Source organism: Scomber japonicus, chromosome 4, assembly GCF_027409825.1.
Source record: "Scomber japonicus isolate fScoJap1 chromosome 4, fScoJap1.pri, whole genome shotgun sequence".
In the NCBI taxonomy this organism is placed as follows: Eukaryota; Metazoa; Chordata; class Actinopteri; order Scombriformes; family Scombridae; genus Scomber; species Scomber japonicus.
In genome coordinates, this window is record NC_070581.1 from 7,006,719 (window position 1) to 7,026,382 (window position 19,664).

The 19,664-nt window shown below is 40.9% G+C and overlaps 1 protein-coding gene across 1 annotated transcript; it reads left to right on the top strand.

The window, feature by feature from the left end:
• The first annotated feature begins 8,425 nt into the window (after positions 1-8,425).
• Positions 8,426-12,641, top strand: pim1 (Pim-1 proto-oncogene, serine/threonine kinase). The gene is made up of 6 exons (XM_053317788.1): positions 8,426-8,844; positions 9,108-9,214; positions 9,323-9,373; positions 9,555-9,921; positions 10,468-10,644; positions 10,755-12,641. The coding sequence occupies exons 1-6, from the start codon at positions 8,763-8,765 to the stop codon at positions 10,967-10,969; spliced, it is 999 nt and encodes a 332-aa protein (XP_053173763.1). The 5' UTR covers positions 8,426-8,762; the 3' UTR covers positions 10,970-12,641.
• Positions 12,642-19,664: the final 7,023 nt, after the last annotated feature.

The following is a 19,664-nucleotide window of genomic DNA, read 5'->3' on the forward strand; positions in this document are numbered from 1 at the left end:
GCTCGACCCTGTGGATTCCTCTACAGTGACACAAAAACACCACCACAAGCAAAAACAATGGACAACAGATGAAGATAACGCATCAAAAACAATATCAACGTCATCATCAACGAACAAGAGAACTTAAGCAGAATGATTTTTTTTCACAGGATCTCTGCACCCACAAGCTACCATTGTTCATCTGACCCTGCAAAGTTAGACAAAACTGATGACATAATGCATGACCGCTTTGTGTCAAATAAACCCAGTCAAAATATTGGGGATTTTTCTGCATCACTGAGAAAATATGAAGACAATAACCAAAGCTTTCTTTAGGATTACACTCTCTTTCCTCTCTGACAGCGTCATTAAAGATTAATAAAACATTTATTAATGACTGATGGGGAATTTATGAATATGAATTGGTGCAGAGACTAATTATGAGTCAGAATATGAACAGTATGTAAGGGTTAATTTGTGCCTGCATAATACTAATCTTGATGTTTCTAGTTGTTTTTGCCCTTTTCACAGAAACATGTGGGAATAACAGACAGTGTTGTCCAGCTCTGCGCTGATTGGTAAAGCTTGACAGTAGATTGACTGTCAGTCATGCAGATCACAATAACATGAGTGACGTGTTAGTGTCTATTTATTGCTTGTTCTGCTTTGTGATGGTGATTCAACAACGCCTAGCGAAGATTGAAATGTTGCTCAATTCAAATCATATGATGATCTTTTGTCAGAGTCTTGCCATTAGTTTGATTTTTGATCCAGCACCTCTAGACCAGTTTGTCCATAATATTCATGTGGTAGGTAAAAAGCTATTTTGTTTGTTTACCAAACATCAAAATGTGCGTGTAGGGGGCCTGAAAAATACAGTGTAATTTATCAATTTAATCCAGCTGACCATTGGAAGGGCTGAGCTGAGAGTGATGTTTTGGTGCAAAGCCAAGGTGGTGCTACATATCACAGGCATCATCTCATGGGTTTGGTTTGGTTGGCAGAAATGGCACTTTGCTAATCTCCTCCCGCCTTAGCAACTGTTGCTATGTTTGTGAAATTGTCCATTCTGGCATGGCACACTATATGTGTGTTAGTGCGTTTCCATCAACCTATTTTCATGAACATTTTCAATTTGTACATTTAATAATGTCTAATTCAAAAAAGTCACTAAAAAGTGGAAAACAGACTTAGCAAATAAATTACATACACACTTAAGCATCAAACTCCCATGCCACTGAAGAGGAATGTAAAAGATGTGTTCTGGTATTGCAAAGTTGCTAGTATAACACTGGTCTAAGTTAGCGTTAACTATTAGCTTACTCTGTCCAATTGTCACTATTCTAAACACTACAGACAAGCTGCGTACTATGATATAGTTCTTTATTTACATGAAAATAAATCTCCTTACACTTCCCCAGTATTCTAGTTTTTAAAAATGTATTTTTTAAGTTATATACCCTGATAGCTTAGGCGTACTGGTTAAGACTGTTGCTACTCTAGTTCTACTTTTTTTAATTTATTTGTCCGACTGTTATTTGATTCTATCAGAACCCTGTTTTGATGTTTTAGAAAAATGTATTGTATTTGACAAGCAGGAGATACAGAAGATGATTAACATTTAAAAAAAATAATATTTCACATCAGCAAACAAGCTACTATCTAGAGCATGAACTTGCCCAGTCCAAATCATTTTAGAAGCATCTCTTAGGCAATGTTTGTTCCAGTCCTGAAAGGGGCTTTTTGTAACATGACCTGCAAAAAACCACAACTTGATATGGTTAACTAAGGATATGAAGTCATGCCACATCACTACTGGAGGTTGTTTGCAAGTTAGCCACGCAGCTAGGCAGCTAAAGTTGGCAGCTTATATTAGAGCAGACAAACATCCTGTTTAATCCTTGCCTTTCGTTACTTACTTTCTTGGTTTTGGAAACTAATTTAAAAAAAAGCCTTCTTAACTTTTTGACTGTGCATCAAGTAATTATGTGTCATTATCAACAGAAATTATGGTGGGGTTGGGGTGGGGGTAAACTGGGAAGCCTTACTTCTGCCTCAAGGACAGGTCTGAAGCTGAAAACAATCCTGTCATTGTAACCAATGGCAACCTTGAAAGCATCCTACCCTTTTTACACACAGAACAAGCACAACAATAGCCATAAACAAACCTAACATGGTGCCCACAGTAGCTGGAACCCCTAATTGAGACAAGTGGGGATAATTTCCTGGAAGAACAGTCTGAGTGGCGCTGGACAGGTATGCCAGTAACCTCTGACCCTGAACCAGGCTTGTGCTGACATGAAAGTTGACCTGTAGTGACCCTTAGGGTACTCTACAGGCCCTCTGTAGGGCTTTCCCACATAGGCCTGCCTTTGAAGTTCACTGGAGCCTTTTCCCATAGCCCTCCAGGTCAAGACCTCTCAGGACCTGAGGAAAGGAGGGGTGCGAGGCTACCTGAGGAGAGGTCAGGCCACATCGGAGGTTACCCACCGCACAGTGCTTCCCTCTTCCTTTAAGACACCTCTAAAAATAATTCACCCCCATCCCTAGCTCAACCCCTCCCTGCCTCAACCCCCTCCCCCCTTATCCCAGCCACCCCAACCCCCAACCCCCAACCCCCCACACCCAAACATTCACACATGCCGATGCTCTCCTTATTTGGGGAGAGTTAAAAAGACTTTGCGCCTAATTTGGAAGCTCGACAGATAACGTTACAGCATTTGTGTGTTTATTTGTGTACGCGTGCTTTTAAGCGTGCATCGGTGCGGGGTGGTCGGCTTAGCGATTTCCGGGTCCTCTGTTCAAAGAGCGAGCAGCTGCCAACCATAACTTTCTCTACAGACATTTCAATGCAGTGAGATCAGCGTTGAGCTGGTCAATGAGGCAACAATCGGTGACCGCTTAAACAGAAATCCAGGAGATCTCTGAACCAAAATAACTAATATATCTACTTGTGGTTGTGTTTGTGTGTGCTTGCATTCATCAATAAATTCCTGATTTATCACATATAAAGTACAAAGTAATCCTAATCCCGAAAGTCTCATTGTCTGGCAACCCAATCAACATAACTAACATGGGCAGGCTTTGTTTGTCTAAGAGGAGTGAGGCTGCTCCTCCTGCTGAGCTGCAGGACAGTATTACAGCCCTCCTCTAATTATGGGGTAATCTTTGTCAATCACTGTCAAGGCACGCACAACACCATGAGACACCTGGCTTCATTCCGTTCCTGCAGACCGCACTTCCCATCACATCTCCAGGATGACGGGCTGTCACTGGAAAGCATACAGATGACTTGTAGGGTGCTTTGAGTGATGTAGCATTAGCGTTTCAAGAAGATGATGGCTTAATGGTTACATTTATTATGCCTGTGCAAAAAGAGCCTTTTTGCATACATAATAGCTTTGTTATGATGAGCATCGCCTTTGCTGTCACTCATATTTCTATTTAAAATTCATGCGTGTGTTGTTACTTAAACCTGATACACGTATGATTCTAATTACTGCTATCAAATGGTTTAATTCATTCCAACCTATCAATTAAGAGAACACAATTTATCTGCATAACCATCATTACAGTTGAAATGTTATCCCAGACCATTGTAGGGCTCAGAATGCCTCAAGCAATTATGATATAAAAACAGCAATTATCCTTTAGTTGGAAATATTTACACATCTGCAGTGCCAAGCTGTGAACGGCAATTCTGGCAGCGATGTTAATAAGTGAAATATTTGAAAGTATCACAGGAAAATGACTGTGATAGAATGTCCATTAACCCCTAACACAGTCATCACTAGGCTGTAAGCTGTTGCTTTAATCAACTACAGCTGTCTTTCCCATAAAAATAAACCAGCATGTCTCATAATTAGGTTTTCTTGCATATTAGGATGTGAATATCTCAGTGCTGCTTGAACTTTGGGGTGGCTCACCATGTTCTCTCCATTATTCACTGTTCAATCAATTCAGGGTATCCAGAGTCATTTAAACACCCACCCTGCGCAAGCCTACACTTGTCTTGTCCAACTCCATAATTGTTTTTCCTGCCACTTACAGAGTGGCAGCAGGTGGGATCTGCCTGGACAGCTGGAGAGGTGATTGGCCTGGATTGTCGTGATTGATGGACGAGCAAGTGTTTTAACCCTTGGATGCATGAACGACCGATACCTACACTCTTCCATGAGTGGGGTCAAAAATGACCCCAATTAGAATCAATGTGTTTTTGCAATTAATTTAAAAAATGTCTTTCATTTTGGTTAAAGGTGATTATATTTATTATATTTGAGTCAACAAAAAACTGATTTTACATTTAACAAGTTTATTTATAACTTTTTTTTTAACACACACGCACACACACCCCCACACACGCACACGCACACGCACACCCACACACACACCCACACACACACCCACCCACGCACGCACACACACCCACACACACACACACACACACACACCAATCAATATTCAATAATCATATAATAGGTTACCTAATAGGTTAGCTTTTATTACAAGGAATTATGAGTATAGTGAGTCTCTACACAACAAATGCAGTAATATCAGCTGGTTTACTAAGCTAGTGTAATGTTAGCTAGCTTACTAAGGCAGCTAACATTACACTAGTTTAGTAAAGCCAGCCAGTGGCGTGCACAGACTTTTTGAAGGGCAGGGGCGAAAAGGGCACTTTTGCGCACGTTTTTGCCACCCAAGAGCACAGTTTCGCATGTTTTGCCAACCAGGAGGGCACCCTAGCACGCGTTTGGCTCCCAAGAGGGCACCTTAGCACGCGTTTGGCTCCCAAGAGGGCACCTTAGAGCGTTTGGCTCCCAAGAGGGCACCTTAGCACGCGTTTGGCTCCCAAGAGGGCACCTTAGCACGCGTTTGGCTCCCAAGAGGGCACCTTAGCACACGTTTGGCTCCCAAGAGGGCACCTTAGCACGCGTTCTGGCTCCCAAGAGGGCACCTTAGCACACGTTTGGCTCCCAAGAGGGCACCTTAGCACGCGTTCTGGCTCCCAAGAGGGCAACTTAGCATGCGTTTGGCTCCCAAGAGGGCACCTTAGCACGCGTTCTGGCTCCCAAGAGGGCACCTTAGCACGTGTTTGGCTCCCAAGAGGGTACTTTAGTGCGCGTTTTTCAACAATTGGGCAACGAGGCGGGGCGACCGCCCCTTGTGCACACCGCTGAAGCCAGCTAATATTACACTAGCTTAGTAAGCTAGCTAACAGAGTACAAACATTACTACTAACATTATTTTGTAGTTAGCTAACTAATGTCTACTTTGTTGACCAATATGATTGATATATATATATGATGATTCTATAGGAAATGCTTGGGGTCATTTTTGACCCCACTTATGGAAAAGTGGGGTAGTGACACAAAAACTGCAATTTCTTTAAATGTATAAAAACATTTTTAAAAATTCAAATGGCCTCAAGTCACAAACATGTTTTATGAGGAATACCTGGAATATGGAAGTGTAAAAACTTTTAATTTCAGAGATTTTGAAGAATAACAACCCTCGGGGTCATTTTTGACCCCACTTATGCATCTAAGGGTTAAGTGCAGACAAGTGGTTGAGCCTTTTATGATAGCCAAGAGGACAGGGGAGAATGAAGGAGAGGAAGATGGAGAAACAGGGGACTGGGGGAAAGTTGAATAGTCAACAATAAAGGAAATGCATGTTCGGTTAATATGTTACGTCGGAAGTGCTGTATAAATTTGTGATCAAGGGCGGATGTTGATTAGCGGGTCAAGGGTGTAGTGAAGTGTCAAGTAGATAACAAAGTTTATGGGAAGCTGCACTTGCGACATAGAGTGAAACTTTGGAGTTGCACGAAAAGGAAACAAGTTCAAGTGGAACATGTGCTACCTGCAGTGGATAATAAGTATACAGTATGACTTATCCAGCCATCAAACCTTTGTGGAGAGAGATGTTACAATTGTAAAACTCTACCACAAAACAGCAGTTGTTCAGAGTATTACATTAAATAGAAAGCTACTTTTTATTGCTCTATCATGCAAAAAGTTATAGAAAACATGCTAGAATATAAGATGTCTCTGTCCAGAAACCTGATGTATCCTTGGGAATTTGGCACATATCGATTACATTCAAACATTCTAAATTGAGAAATATAATTTGGTGTTGTGAAACTTCCCTGCCTGTGGCGAGGGTTTCTATTTATCTAGAAAGAGGAAGTAATTCAAAGAAATATTATGTAAGTCAAATCTTTTGCCACAGTGCTGTTTTCCCTTGTGGCCTCTAAATATGCAGCATGGAGCCGATAAAAAAAAAAGGGTGGCAAAAATTTGAGTGATTGTGACAAAAGCTCCTCAGATTTAAGGCTGCACGGGTTTAAAAAAAAGCAGGGATGTCCTAGCTTTACAGTAAGAAGCTGTTGCCATCTCCTCGGGGGGAAAACTGAGACTTCCAGCGATTGGACTGAACAGCTGGTCCCAAAGAGAGCGGTGCAACTAATAATCTGCCCCTCTTGACACGTGGGGTTAGGTGGCTGTCATTTGAGCTGTGCTGATCATGCAAGCAGGGATATCTGCAGCACAGGAGAGATGCGCTCACCGGTGGCATTTCATAGGCCTGCGGTCACTGTCACACTCATTGCTTTGGACCTCTCCGTTTTCACACACCTCTCCAATGCCCCTGACTGAGCACGAACTTGGTGCACACTCCTCTCTGGACCTTTCAAGACGCTATAAAACCACTGAAGCTTGCACTGCTATTACCGGTGCTGCTACTGTAACATTACAATAAAAATCCTAAGTGTTTCACACACTCAGCTGTAAATTCAGTCATATAAAAGCAATAGAAGAGCGACTTCATTGCATACTCTAGTTTTACACACAGACAAACAAATCAGTGGAACTATTTTAAATAACACTTACAAAAGTGACGAATAGGAACACTGATGCTGAGGAGTGTCAGCACCTGCTTTGCATATAGCGTTCAAATATTTAGAAACATCACAGGAATTTGCCCCAGGCATCCTGAAAGCAAGTATGAACACTCCCATGCTCTCATTTTCATTATAGTGAGCCAGGTTGACCTGTCAACAAGAAATAGTTCCCATAACCTTTCTTTACAAGTACGCCTACCTAAATGTTAGGTAGTTTAGGGTTGTCTTTGAATTTTTTTCCATGCAAGTTTCATGTTGTCAACACAGCTGCATTTTAATACAGGATTGCTCATACATGCAAGCAAAAAAGTAGTGACTCAGGAGAATAGTCTTTATCATTAAATGTACAGCTGCCAAAAGTCCATTAAAATAAACAAAGAATAATTAAGCATTTATTAATCATTTCTCCTCCAGTTTGATAGGGAGACACAGTCACATGAGTATCAGTGAGATGCACTATATAAATCAACATTGTGACTGTTCATTTTCCATGCATGTAAAACAAAACATAACTTTTAAACTGCAGAAAGAGAGAGAAAGAGAAGGAGGGAGCATGCCATTGAGACAATACCACGCGGGAAAAGGAGGGCTGAGAGAGGAGGAACAGAAAGAAGGGGAGGAGGATAGAGAGGAGAAGGAGGGGGGTGGGGAGTAAATGGAAGGCTTTTTATCTCTAGTTTCCCACATCCTGTGAACGGCTGCAAATGCGGCCACCCAATTTGAAAGAATGAGTGGAATGTGCCTATTCTCCCCGGCGCGCTTTGATGCACAGCCAGTTGAGAGGCATTGTCAGGCAACTCAAATAAAGACTATAGTCCTGGACTTCACTTAGCCAATAAACCTCTGTGTTTAATGTGAAAATAATCAGGTAAATGGCAGGGGGTTAGAATAGCTGGTATGCAATTGATGAACTGCTCCCAGGTTGTGTCTCGTCGGTGCAAAATGTCTTCATTATGCCATGTGGATGCTTTTAGTGCAACCACCAACAACTCTCAACAAGTCTGTTTGTGTTCTCAAAGGCAGACACAACATGAGAAGAAAGAGTGCACATGTGGAAAATGCAGCATTGTGATATTTCAGTGTATTTGTATGTAATAATTGTTTAAAGGCTTGCAACTGGAACACAATGGAATAAGTTCAGTTTCAGTGTGCATTCCTGTTTTGTAAAGTCCATCAGTCTGGTCATAGTTTGTATTCCCTCACTCAGTTTCCCGCGAAGGGAGGAGACGGGATTAGAAAGAGGAGGGGGGGGGGCTACACATGCACTTAACTTTGAATTTGCATCTCCCTCCCAAAGCGAATTCATAATTATTACTTTAGCCCCCCCCTCCTTCCCTTTTTGGCGCGTTTTGATTCCCGCCACGTTTTGTCTCCGGCCGGTAGGGTTTATTTTCATTTGTACGTATCTGCATTTCTATTGGTCCAGAGACCGGAAAGAGGCGGTAAAATGGAGGACGTCATCGTCTAGCAACGCCCTCTTACTACTGCTTATAACCATCCTCCCCCCCACCTCTTGTTTCCAAAGCCGGTGTCTGAGGGAGGTGTAGGACTGTACACCGTATTATCTGTTTATATTCATTTTACTGTTTACAAAACACGGCGGGGATCAGCTGTGGTTTCGCGTTAGTTTTTGAACGTGAACTCAGGCATCCAAACGTTGGAAAGAAGATTTTTCTCCATATTTTCCTTGGAACAAACACGGTGTTTTGTGTTCTATCCGGATGAGAGGATCCCCACCGCATTTTTTGTTCCTGCAACGTGGACTTTACTCGCTTCACGGGAGCCGGGAGAGCCTCACAAACGGAATAAAAATACAGTTTTAACGCCAAAAAACGAAGACATACGCATCGTTTACCCGTGGTGGATATTCTCAAAAGGAATGCTGCTTTCTAAGCTCAATTCTCTGACCCACATCTCCCCCGTAGACATGCCGGCGAAGATCCAGCTTCAAGTTCATCAAGGTTAGACGCCCTATTTTTCTCTCCGCTGTGTTGTCATGGAGGACGAGGCTGCAGTAATGGCTGGCAGCCCGCTCTCAGTCACTCAGTCCGCATGCTCGAATAAATACTCGATACATTTTCAAGGACAGGCAATTCATTGAAGCCTTCCTTTCATTTATTGACTAAATTTGAGGTCTATTTATATTTTGACATATTGGTGTTGCAGCTATCGTGGTTTCCATAGGGATAGCGTGTATTTACCGGCTGTGTTTATATGGTTACAGTGAAGGAAAGGGAGCCTTTCGAGAAGCTCTACCAGGTCGGCGCTGTGCTGGGCAGCGGCGGATTCGGCACCGTCTACTCCGGTACGAGGATATCCGACGGAGCTCCGGTTAGTATTACTGTTGTGTTACGTAATAATAACAGTATTTCATGCTTAACGTGTTTATGTTGTACATTTGAATTGTGTTTTGACGACGTTTCTTCTTTGCTTTGCTAGGTTGCTGTCAAACATGTAGCCAAGGGCCGAGTCTCTGAGTGGGGAGAGCTGGTAAGAACCGTGTTATTATTATTATTATTATTTATAGCTACTTAATTTACATGTTATTATGTATATTTATAGAAATTGTTTTTTTTTTATTTACTTACACTCGTGAACATATTTGGGTTGAATTGCATTATTTTAGCATTTCCATGTGAAGTAAATATTTATTTTTTCGTTTTTTCCTCAGCCTAACGGCTCTCGGGTTCCTATGGAGATCGTGTTGTTGAAGAAAGTGGGGACGGGCTTCCGCGGTGTTATCAAAATGCTGGACTGGTATGAGCGGCCGGACAGCTTCATCATCGTGATGGAGAGACCGGAGAACGTCAAGGACCTGTTTGACTTCATCACGGAGAAAGGTGCCTTACCAGAGGAGCTGGCCCGGAGCTTTTTCCGCCAGGTGCTGGAGGCCGTGCGGCACTGCCACAACTGCGGCGTGGTGCACCGGGACATTAAGGATGAGAACATCCTCATCGACCTCCGCACAGGAGAGATGAAGCTCATCGACTTTGGCTCCGGAGCCCTGCTGAAGGACACCATTTACACAGACTTTGATGGTGAGTCACACATGCATGCATCCATTACTATTATGTTTGTTAGACACAGACACAGTAGGGTTTGGCTTATTTTGAGCACCATAGATGTTTGGGTTGGCCATTGAACCTCTAGTTTAGGATATAATGTGCCCCAAACTCCCCCCAGCAGAAATTCCTAGGCTGTGTCATCTCCTGCTATCCTTCCATAGCAGCCTATAAATACAGACTGTGCAGCATTGCCTGCGTTCTGGCGCCCCCCATGGGGAGGAAGTGGTATTTTTACAACTCAAAGTTTGTAAACAATGTCACATGTCTGCTCCCCCTCCCACACACAATCCTCTCACACACACACACACTGGCACCTGAGCCCAGATAACAGCCTCAGCTGATAAATCCGCACTCTTTGTTAATCATTTAACACCCTCAGCCTGGCTTTCATTTTCTATTTATAACAAATCTAATAACGGATTATCAGCCAGTCAAAGATTTTGTTTTGTGTTGACTGATTGATGTGTACACCAGCTTTCAGTTTTTAAAGACGTTTTTCCTTTTTTGTGTGTGTTTCAGGCACGAGAGTGTACAGCCCGCCAGAGTGGATCAAATACCATCGCTATCATGGGCGCTCTGCTACAGTTTGGTCCCTGGGTGTCTTGCTGTATGACATGGTGTGTGGGGACATCCCATTCGAACATGATGAGGAGATCATGAGAGGACAGGTGCTCTTCCGGAGGAGAATCTCTACAGGTAAATTCACATTGCAGTTCACGTCATAGCTTTTTTGATCATGGATGTGTAATATTTCATAGCTTATTGCTCTAGACTCATCGCCTGTCCTCCCTCTATTTTTCTTCCAGAATGCCAGCAGTTGATCAAGTGGTGTCTGTCTCTGCGACCGGCCGACCGCCCGTCCTTCGAGGACATCATCAACCACTCGTGGATGCAGAGCACGTCCTCCTCCGTAATCCCATCCACAGTGCAGACAGAGAAGACGGCCACAGAGATCAGGCTGCACAGCATCAGCCACGAGCCCACCGCCTTCACCCCCTCCGCTGTCGCAGTGGCTCGGTGATGGGAGGCAAACAGTTAACTCCAGGCTGGACTGTACTGACAAGAGAGACTATTACAAAACAGAAAGACTTATGTAATAGACTTGAAGCAGAGAAGGAGGAGGAGGGGCTGACCGTCTCAGTGCAGACAAGGTCAAGGTGTTAAGGACTACACCGAGGGCTGTGACAAAAAACCACCACCCCTCGGTTTCAGCCCGTGCAAGGCCAGACCCCCTTCGCCTCCACCCTCACACCCAAAACTGCTGGGTTCCCAGTCGGTGACCCACGTCAGCATCAGAACGTCATCCTCACTGGACTCTGATGTAGGCAACGGGTGTTTATCAGTCTGTAGGAGGGCGCACTCTGCATGCACGGACTTCCGTAGCCAAGCTAACACAGCAACACGTGCTCGTTGTTTTGCTTAATGGCAGGCAGACAGTCCGAGTTATGTAACCTCTCCTTACACTGTACTCTGCTCTCTCCCTCTATTTTTCCTCTGTGTCACAACAGAGAGTGGGAAGAGCAGACACGTTGGCAAAGAGGAGCATGATTTTTCTTTTTAAAAAGTGCCTTCTGTGAGATTGTTTTGGGGGGGAGAGAACCCTGAAAATACTTGAATTTGTGAAAGCGAACAGGCTCTTCTTCTTGATGGCCTTTTTGTTATTTACTCTTCACAAGGCTTTATATTGTTTACTGCTGTTGTCTTTTTTTTCTTCTTCTTCCTCTCTTCCACTCATGGGCCTAGATCAGTAAAGCCTATGCCATTATACAACCACTACTACCACTACTTCTACTACTCCAATGTCATTAGCAACCAGACGACCTCATAGCTCCGGCGGCAACCTGTGCAAACCAATCATAACACAAGAAAGAAAAGGAAAAAAAAAAAAAGAAAACACTGGACTTACCTCACTCTTTTACTACAGCATCCACCTCTACTTTACGCTACTTTACAAACCTCTGCTTCCTCCTCTTTCCCGTGTTGTGTTACATACACACGAAAACACACCGCTTAGGCGGCCGCTCATTTACACCCACCTGAATGCACACCACAATGCAAAACCATACCAGAATACAACATCCTCTGCTCTTCACTTCAATTTTTTTTTTAAACAGTGCCTCACAAAAGGTCTTAAAATTTGGTGGGGACAAGAATTGTAAATAATAACAATATTTATTATGGCCGCATCGCTCGACGAACTTTTTTCTGTCACGACATTTATTATTTATTTATTTATGAGAGAATTTCGGCTGTATGTTTCATTCCACAGTCACTGAAGGGCCCACAGATTATTTAAAGAAAGACAAACAAAGATGAATTCTTTTTTTTTTTGACCATATTTATGGCTTGAATTTTTTTTTTTAAAGAGCAGATGTGTGTATGTTTGTGTATGTTATGTAAATAACATGTAAATAGTCCTCGAAAGCACTTCCATCTTAATGTATCTAAACATTTGAACGTCTACTGATTGGTGACTGGTTTTGTTACTCTATTGTCTGCTGTGAGAGTGAGTGAATTCTGAATGTTTTGAGTGTGTGTGTGTGTGTGTGTGTGTGAGTGAAAGAGTGAGAAACATCTTCTGGTTGCATGATTGCAGCTTGGATTGTTGTTTTTTTCATCCATTCAAATTAGAATTGTAAATTATGTTAGAAACTATTTTTATACGATTTCAATAAATATTTTTTTAACTATGACGCTTGACTCACTCGCATTACTTTAAGTGACACAATACATGAAACCAAATGTCATAAGAGATAAGACATCATCAGTGTGCTTGGATAGAAATACACAATGAGGTTTCACCCCAGCTACATGCACCACACATCAGTGTTTTTTCTACCCTTTATTTTAGAGTTAAAACAACAATACATAAATAGATTCTTTTTTCTAGGTCAGAAGGTTATACAATTTTCTCAACAGGTTTCCTGTGTGACACTTCACTAGAAAAGCAGCAGTTGTGGAAAACAGATAAAGTGATAAGGGGCAGGGCGCACACATACACAGAAGACTAAAAATGGACTTCCTGTGTCACATTAAAGCATAGAAAGAAAAGAAGGGTGTATGAGAAGATACTTTATGTTGTCAAGTTACTGCCCTGATGGATTGGATTTGGTTGAAGTGATCCGACACGACTAAATGACATAAAAATCACCCAGCGAATAACGTGAATTTATCAGAGCGTTCACACATGCAGGCGACGGAGGGCAGAGCACACACTCTCATTCCAAGAAACAACATGAGTCATATCCGGTTAAACATGCCACTCCTAAAAGTTTGAATGGAGAATCTACAGTGTTTTAACAGATGATAAAGTTAACATAGGAGCTGTCACTTCTTAATGATGTACAAAGCACTGCTTGTTCGTCATCAGTGCTGAAGAATAATAGTCTGTTTACTCAAGTTTCGCACTTACATACAGTTTTGATCACACTTTATACTTACATTTCACTACATTTCAGATGGAATATCGTACTCTTTACTCCTCTATATGGATCTGACAACTACAGTTATTTTGCAGACCCAGATCAAACATTTTTAAAAAAGCATTATATGTTATGACATGGCTAAATTAAACTATTTGAAGTCCCTATTGCACCCCAACCAGACCAACTAGTACTCATTGCTACCACTTTATCGAGTATGTAAGTAGACATTTGTAAAATTTGCTTAATCATAGCAGACTAAAGCATTTTAATTCTGGTTATTTGTTAATGAAGGTGTCAAAAATTATGGGACAATTCAATTTTTTCCTTACTGTTCAATGGGGTCGGGGTGTGGAGAAGAACCACCATAGGTAATGTACTGAACAGTGGCAACACAGGTCGGAATTTTTCCACTGTTTACTTTTTGATATTTTATTAATTAATTTGAGAATATAATTGATAAATACAGTTTTAGGGCTTTATAAAAGAGTAAATGTATTTTTTATTCATCAGTAGGTGAGGACCAACAGAATCAGAACAAATAAATTTGGTAAAAATGATTCATGAAAATGTTTCCTCTGTATTTCACTACCAGACTAGAGATGTAATAGTAGACTTGTGAAAAATGTAAATTATGGAAGTTAAAAGTTCAGCTTTCTTCAGGGGCCAAATGTTGTTGCTGGAGGGCCAGATTTAATGCATCAGTAATAAAATATATGACTTTTACTTGCAATGGAATATTTTTACACTGTGGTATCACTACTAAAGTAAATCCCTCCTTACTTCTTCCACCACTGCTCTTCATAGTATTATTAGGTATAAAGTAATTACCCTCAAGCTTGTCTTCATGGGTTTAATCCTCCTAACAAACTACAGATGTCCTTCTCTTCCAATCTAGACAGTTGAGCGGTGATAGTGACCAGCAGTCATCAGCCTATCATGGATCTGCTCTCTCGGATAGATAAGAGTTGTAGGTTTAATCAGTTGCGATGCTCCCATGGGATTCTTGGCTTCAACGCTAATCTTTCTCGAGACAGTGCTGCTGGGACCCCACCAACGGTGAAAACAAGATTTACACAACAGAAAATTACATGGGAGGTTGGAAACACCGCTGCTCCCATCAGCCCCAGTTAATGCCTGACAAGTGAAAACAATGTGTTCGCCAGCTGTGATCCCAATGGATGGATGGGGACTTAAATAAAGGAATGCAGATGGAAGCCAAAACACCTCCATTATGCCAGTTCCATAAAGCATCTGAAGTCCCCCCCCTCCCCCCAGCTCTACAGAGGTGCATCTTTCAGCTCATAGTTTTGGTCTCTTCTACCGCAACCTTACTCTATTTACTCGGCCACAGCAGGCAGCTGTTTTCAGTTAAAAGCCACTACACTCAGTTAAAAGCCATTAAAAACCCACTGTACGCTACCTGCTCAGCATCAAACAGACACAGTTAGCAACTAGCTGGTGAACACAGCATGGCCATTAGGCAGTTAAAGAGCCAGATATTTCCCTCAGGAGATGGTGGAGCTCAAAAACAGAGTGGTTCTCCGAGACAAAACTGCTAAATGAATGCTAATGTTGCTCTGGATCTGCTGGATGTCTCAGTAGACAACTGTTTACTGACAAGTTCGCCATATCAATTTAAAAGGCGCTATGTCAATGTTGTGTTCACAACTCTGTTTCTGCTGTAATTAGTCTACTAGGACCAATTAATTATGGGTTTAAACTTGCTAACTGATAGAATATACACTTAACATACACATTTAACATACAGTTTAACAATTCAGCAGTTACAGAGTAACAATATCATTGATTTGGAGTTGTTTTTCCATCAAATATTCGCTCTGCTTTAGCTTTGTTGATCTCTACCAACTCCTGAGGGAAATATCTAGCTCTTTAGCTGCTAAATGCTAAATGTCAACCAGCTAATCTACAGCTAACTGTGTTTGATTGCCATTTGGTGCTCAGCGGGTTGTGTACAGTGGCTTTTTAGAGCTTTGTCAGTAAAAACATCATTCTGCGATACAAGAACACTGAGATTGAAGCAAGACAGTAAAGTTGCTGTCAGACAGCTAAGCAAAGAGCTAAAAGTCGCTATAAAGCTCTGTATACAGTTTAGGAAAGGAACTGCAGAGTGGCTGATAATTCCCTGTTGGTTCACCTCTAACATTACACACTGTCATTTGATACATCGTTGACATAAAAAATATTGATCATAGCCTCTGTAAGGATATTATTTAGCTGTGCTAGCACTGTGGCTTAATGTCAAACCTGTCGATCCGCCACATTAGTCCAGAATGAAATATCTCAATAAATACTGGATGGATTGCTATGACATTTTGTACAGACATTCATGATCCCCATAGGACGTCCACTGACCTTGGTAATCCACTGACTTTTTACTCTAGTGCCATTATTAACTTGACATTTTTCTCTTTAAGTGAAATGTTTTCATGGTATTATATCGTAAATCTTCAACAGTCGGATAGATTACCATGCAACATGGTGCAGACAGTCATATTTCTGTGGATCCCCTGAATTGTCATCCAAAATTGATTTAAAAAAAAATCCTAAAGAAGCCAGCTCAACTTAAGTCATAATACACTATTATTAAACCTTAACTTTTCAATTTAGGCAGAGCTGCATAAGTGACACAAGGGTAATTAATGTGTACAAACAACATCTCTCATCTGTGATAAAGGCTTTAAGTTAAGATCATCCCAAAGGTTTTACTAAGCACTTGCAGGCAGCCTCTGGGGGGGTCACACTCCTTGAACACCATCTAATCCTTAGTATATCCCTGATATCTGTTTCCCGGCCAGTTTGTGCAAACCTTCAACCCGTGCAGCTAACATACAGCTTAATCCTTCAAAGCACATCCACCTTCTAAAGTCGCCAGTGTATGCAAGTTCTGCAGCAGTCCCACGCGGCTTGCTATACGTATTTTTACATCACATAATAAAATAGACTTAGGTCATCACAGGAAAACCAGTCGTAAAAATAAGATTCCAGCAGCGATTCAAAACTAGTGTCAGACCTCCTTTACCTCTTCTAGTAATCCTTTGATCTGACTGTGGCTTTTCTTCTTCAGCTACCTCAGACAACATACAATTTCCCTGAAGAGATTAGTGCGTCGGAGACCACAGGTAGTTTCCACGAATGACACTGCCACTCATTTCCCCTCTCATTCTGAGAACCACACACCACATCAAACTGTGTGTCGGCACGTGTTCATGTGAACGTCCTAAAATGTAGCCAAGAAGTTGCTGTGGTTCTAAGTGTTGCATTAAAAGCTGCAAAGAAGGTTTTCATCGAAAGGTTTTATTCTGTTGGTAAATTGGGCAATAGGTCATCAGTGATAGAGTTTTTTAAAATGAAATGTTTTAACTACAAGTTTTATTCAATTGAGTTTAGATCTGCTATCTTCTTCTTGTCTTTTATACTTCCATCGTTTGTTGACTACAATTTCCCCCCACATGTGGACGAACTAATTATGCAAACTGTCTTCAGAGTCAAATACAGAGTCGAGTATTTGCATGAGCAGTGAGTCACTCCGCTCTCCTCCCTCCCCTACGAGTTCATTTGACTGCTCGACACTGAGTCATCACAAATATGGGACACGTTGAAATAGCTACCGGACACATTTCAGAAGAAAGCAGTCTATGTTTAGCTTTTAGTAGAAAAGCCGCATTGAAAACTCATTTGTGTCTCCCCAATGAGACACACAAGTCGATGAATGTGTCACTTGTCTTAGCTGCATCGAACAGAGCCCCTATTGCAATAGATTCAATTAAGTTTATTTGTCACATGTAATCATATAAAGTACAATCACAGTGAAAAATGTAAGAAATTATTTTTTTAAAAAGCAAAATATAAAAAGGCATAAATGTTCTTCTGTGTGTCTACGAGCAGCCAGAGACTTTTCACCGCCTCACAACTAAGAGCTGATTGGCTCATCTTCGTCTCGTTCCCGTAAGTCTTGTGTTACACCTTCTTTCTGGGAGAAAGCAACAGAAAGCCCAGCGGTTGCGTAATCATCCTCTGTTCCTGCTGTTAGACGCAGAGCTGTTGGGTAATGTTGTCAGGAAGTTCCTTCAGCGACCCCCCTTCCCTATCTCTCTCTCTCTCTGTCTTCATCTCTATGTGTTTGTGTATTGCCTATCTGTGTCCTTCATCAATACACCATGGCCCCACTTTCACATTCCAACACGTGTACTCACAGATGAATGGGAAATCATGCATGTTCTGGTTTGTCCGGTAAATTACAATGTTGAGAAATAACACAGCCAAAACACACATGCACTGTATACGCCTAAGCATCAACATCAAACATAAAGTGTTATGCTATGCAGTTATACCTGCCCAAAGAATGTGCTACAGATGAAAACAATAGAATCAATCATGACTGACAGGAAAACAGGATTGCTTCTGATTAAAAATGTAATAGAAACTATGTATAATAAAAAGAAAATACATATTTATATCATATTTACATATCTATATTTGTAATAACTTCAAATTGATCTACATACCTTCCAGCAACTCCTAACTCTAAACTAAGCCTAATAACATGTTCAAGTACTATACTTAAATGTAGGTATTTATGCTTTTATTTTTATATTTTCATGTTGTTCATTCTAGTTACTGCTAAGGTAAATATTTAACAACAATTATACCAATAATAAGAATAATTACCTTAACTATATAGCATCTTTTATACAATAAATGCAGCTCAAAGTGCTTTACAACAAAAAAAAAGTCCACACACCAAGTGCTTCGCATTAAAAGGGACCTACAAAGAGCATAAAGCCATGTTAAAAAAAGAACAAAAAAGAAAGAGGAAAGGAATAAAAACATTAAGTAATCATTTTAAAATAGTAAAAATAGTACAAAGTAAAAGTAGTTAAAAGATAGAATAAATACAATATATAAAATCAAGTAAAATACAACATTTTAAAAGGAGTTTAGAAGTGCTTCAGTGTGAAGATGACAGAGTTAAAGGCTAAAGTAAAGAGATAAGTTTTAAGTTTTCTCTTAAAAATATTTAGCAACATACAGTATGTGACTAAAAACATATGATGAGGTCATGATATTGTTGAAGATTAAACTACTGTGTTGTTGTTACTCCTGTCCATTTTCACATGGGGCCTGATTCTTAACATTACCAGTGTTTTGTGTAGTAGGTCACTCATTTCAGTCCAATGTCTCTGTTAATGTATCAGTCATGTCAGTCAATAGTAGTTTCACAATAATATATTTTGATATAGGGCTTCATGTTTCTTTTATGATGGTGGTGTTGTGATGATAGATCTGATCACCTGCTTAATCAGTGGCAGTGACAACAGGTGTGCATCATTAGCTGTGAGTAATTAGGCTCTGTCAAATGACATTCTGTCACAGTCATGGGTGCGTGTGTCACCATAGAAAAATGTGATTGTCACCAGAAATTCTACATCAATGTTGTTCTAAATATTTGGAAGCTCACCCTGTGATAACCTGAGTACATGTTCGAGTCAGGTGTGGCTGAGAGGGTAAAGGGCTGGTCACTGGTCAATTGAGATTGAAGAAGGTGGCAGTTTGCGGTTGGTGATTTCATTTATTTGTTTGTTTCCCTTGGTTTAAGTTCTTTTTGTTGAATTTCCTTGGGTTTATTTTTGGTAATAGTCATCGTCTGTTTTTCCCGTTAAAAGTTTCCAGTGCCAACTAAAATCATCTGCCCTTTGTATGAGATGGCAGCACTACAACCATCTCAGTTTGATCAGTCCATATGGCACCCAATAGCCCCAACACCAGATGTCAGTTATAAGATGTAAGGCACATGGTCAATGCAATATGTTGCTCCAAATCAGTCGTGTTTTGGCTCACTCATCCTTGCAGAAAATGTGTTAAAACACCAGAGTTAAGAGTGAGAACATGGTGCATGATGTAAAACTGAAACCCAACCAGTTTCACATTTCACCTTCTCTCCTTGGATTTTTTAATATTGATCTTTATTCATATTTATTTATTTTTCCAGACATCAACTTTAAAAGATATTTAGAATCCATTTCAGTCTTTATTTGCAGCTTGTTTTATGCTAAATGTGCACTCCTTAATGCATCTCTATTCCCTCGTTTCCATTGAGCACTGCATTGTGAGACTAAATTTAGTCACTTTCCCAGTCTGAACAAACTATACACTAGTGTAGTGCTTCTTTAACAATACAGCCAAATTGTAACTCTGAACTAACCCTCATTAAAGTGACAACCTGTGCATAATGCCCTCATTTTGGGAGAATTCCCCTCATATTTTCTGTCT

Bases quoted from the DNA above. Each gene is read 5' to 3' on its own strand.
- pim1 (XM_053317788.1), top strand. From the start codon at position 8,763: ATGCTGCTTTCTAAGCTCAATTCTCTGACCCACATCTCCCCCGTAGAC. The intron at 9,374-9,554 runs GTAAGAACCGTG...TTTTTTCCTCAG, and splicing joins TCTCTGAGTGGGGAGAGCTG to CCTAACGGCTCTCGGGTTCC. The intron at 10,645-10,754 runs GTAAATTCACAT...TTTTTCTTCCAG, and splicing joins CCGGAGGAGAATCTCTACAG to AATGCCAGCAGTTGATCAAG.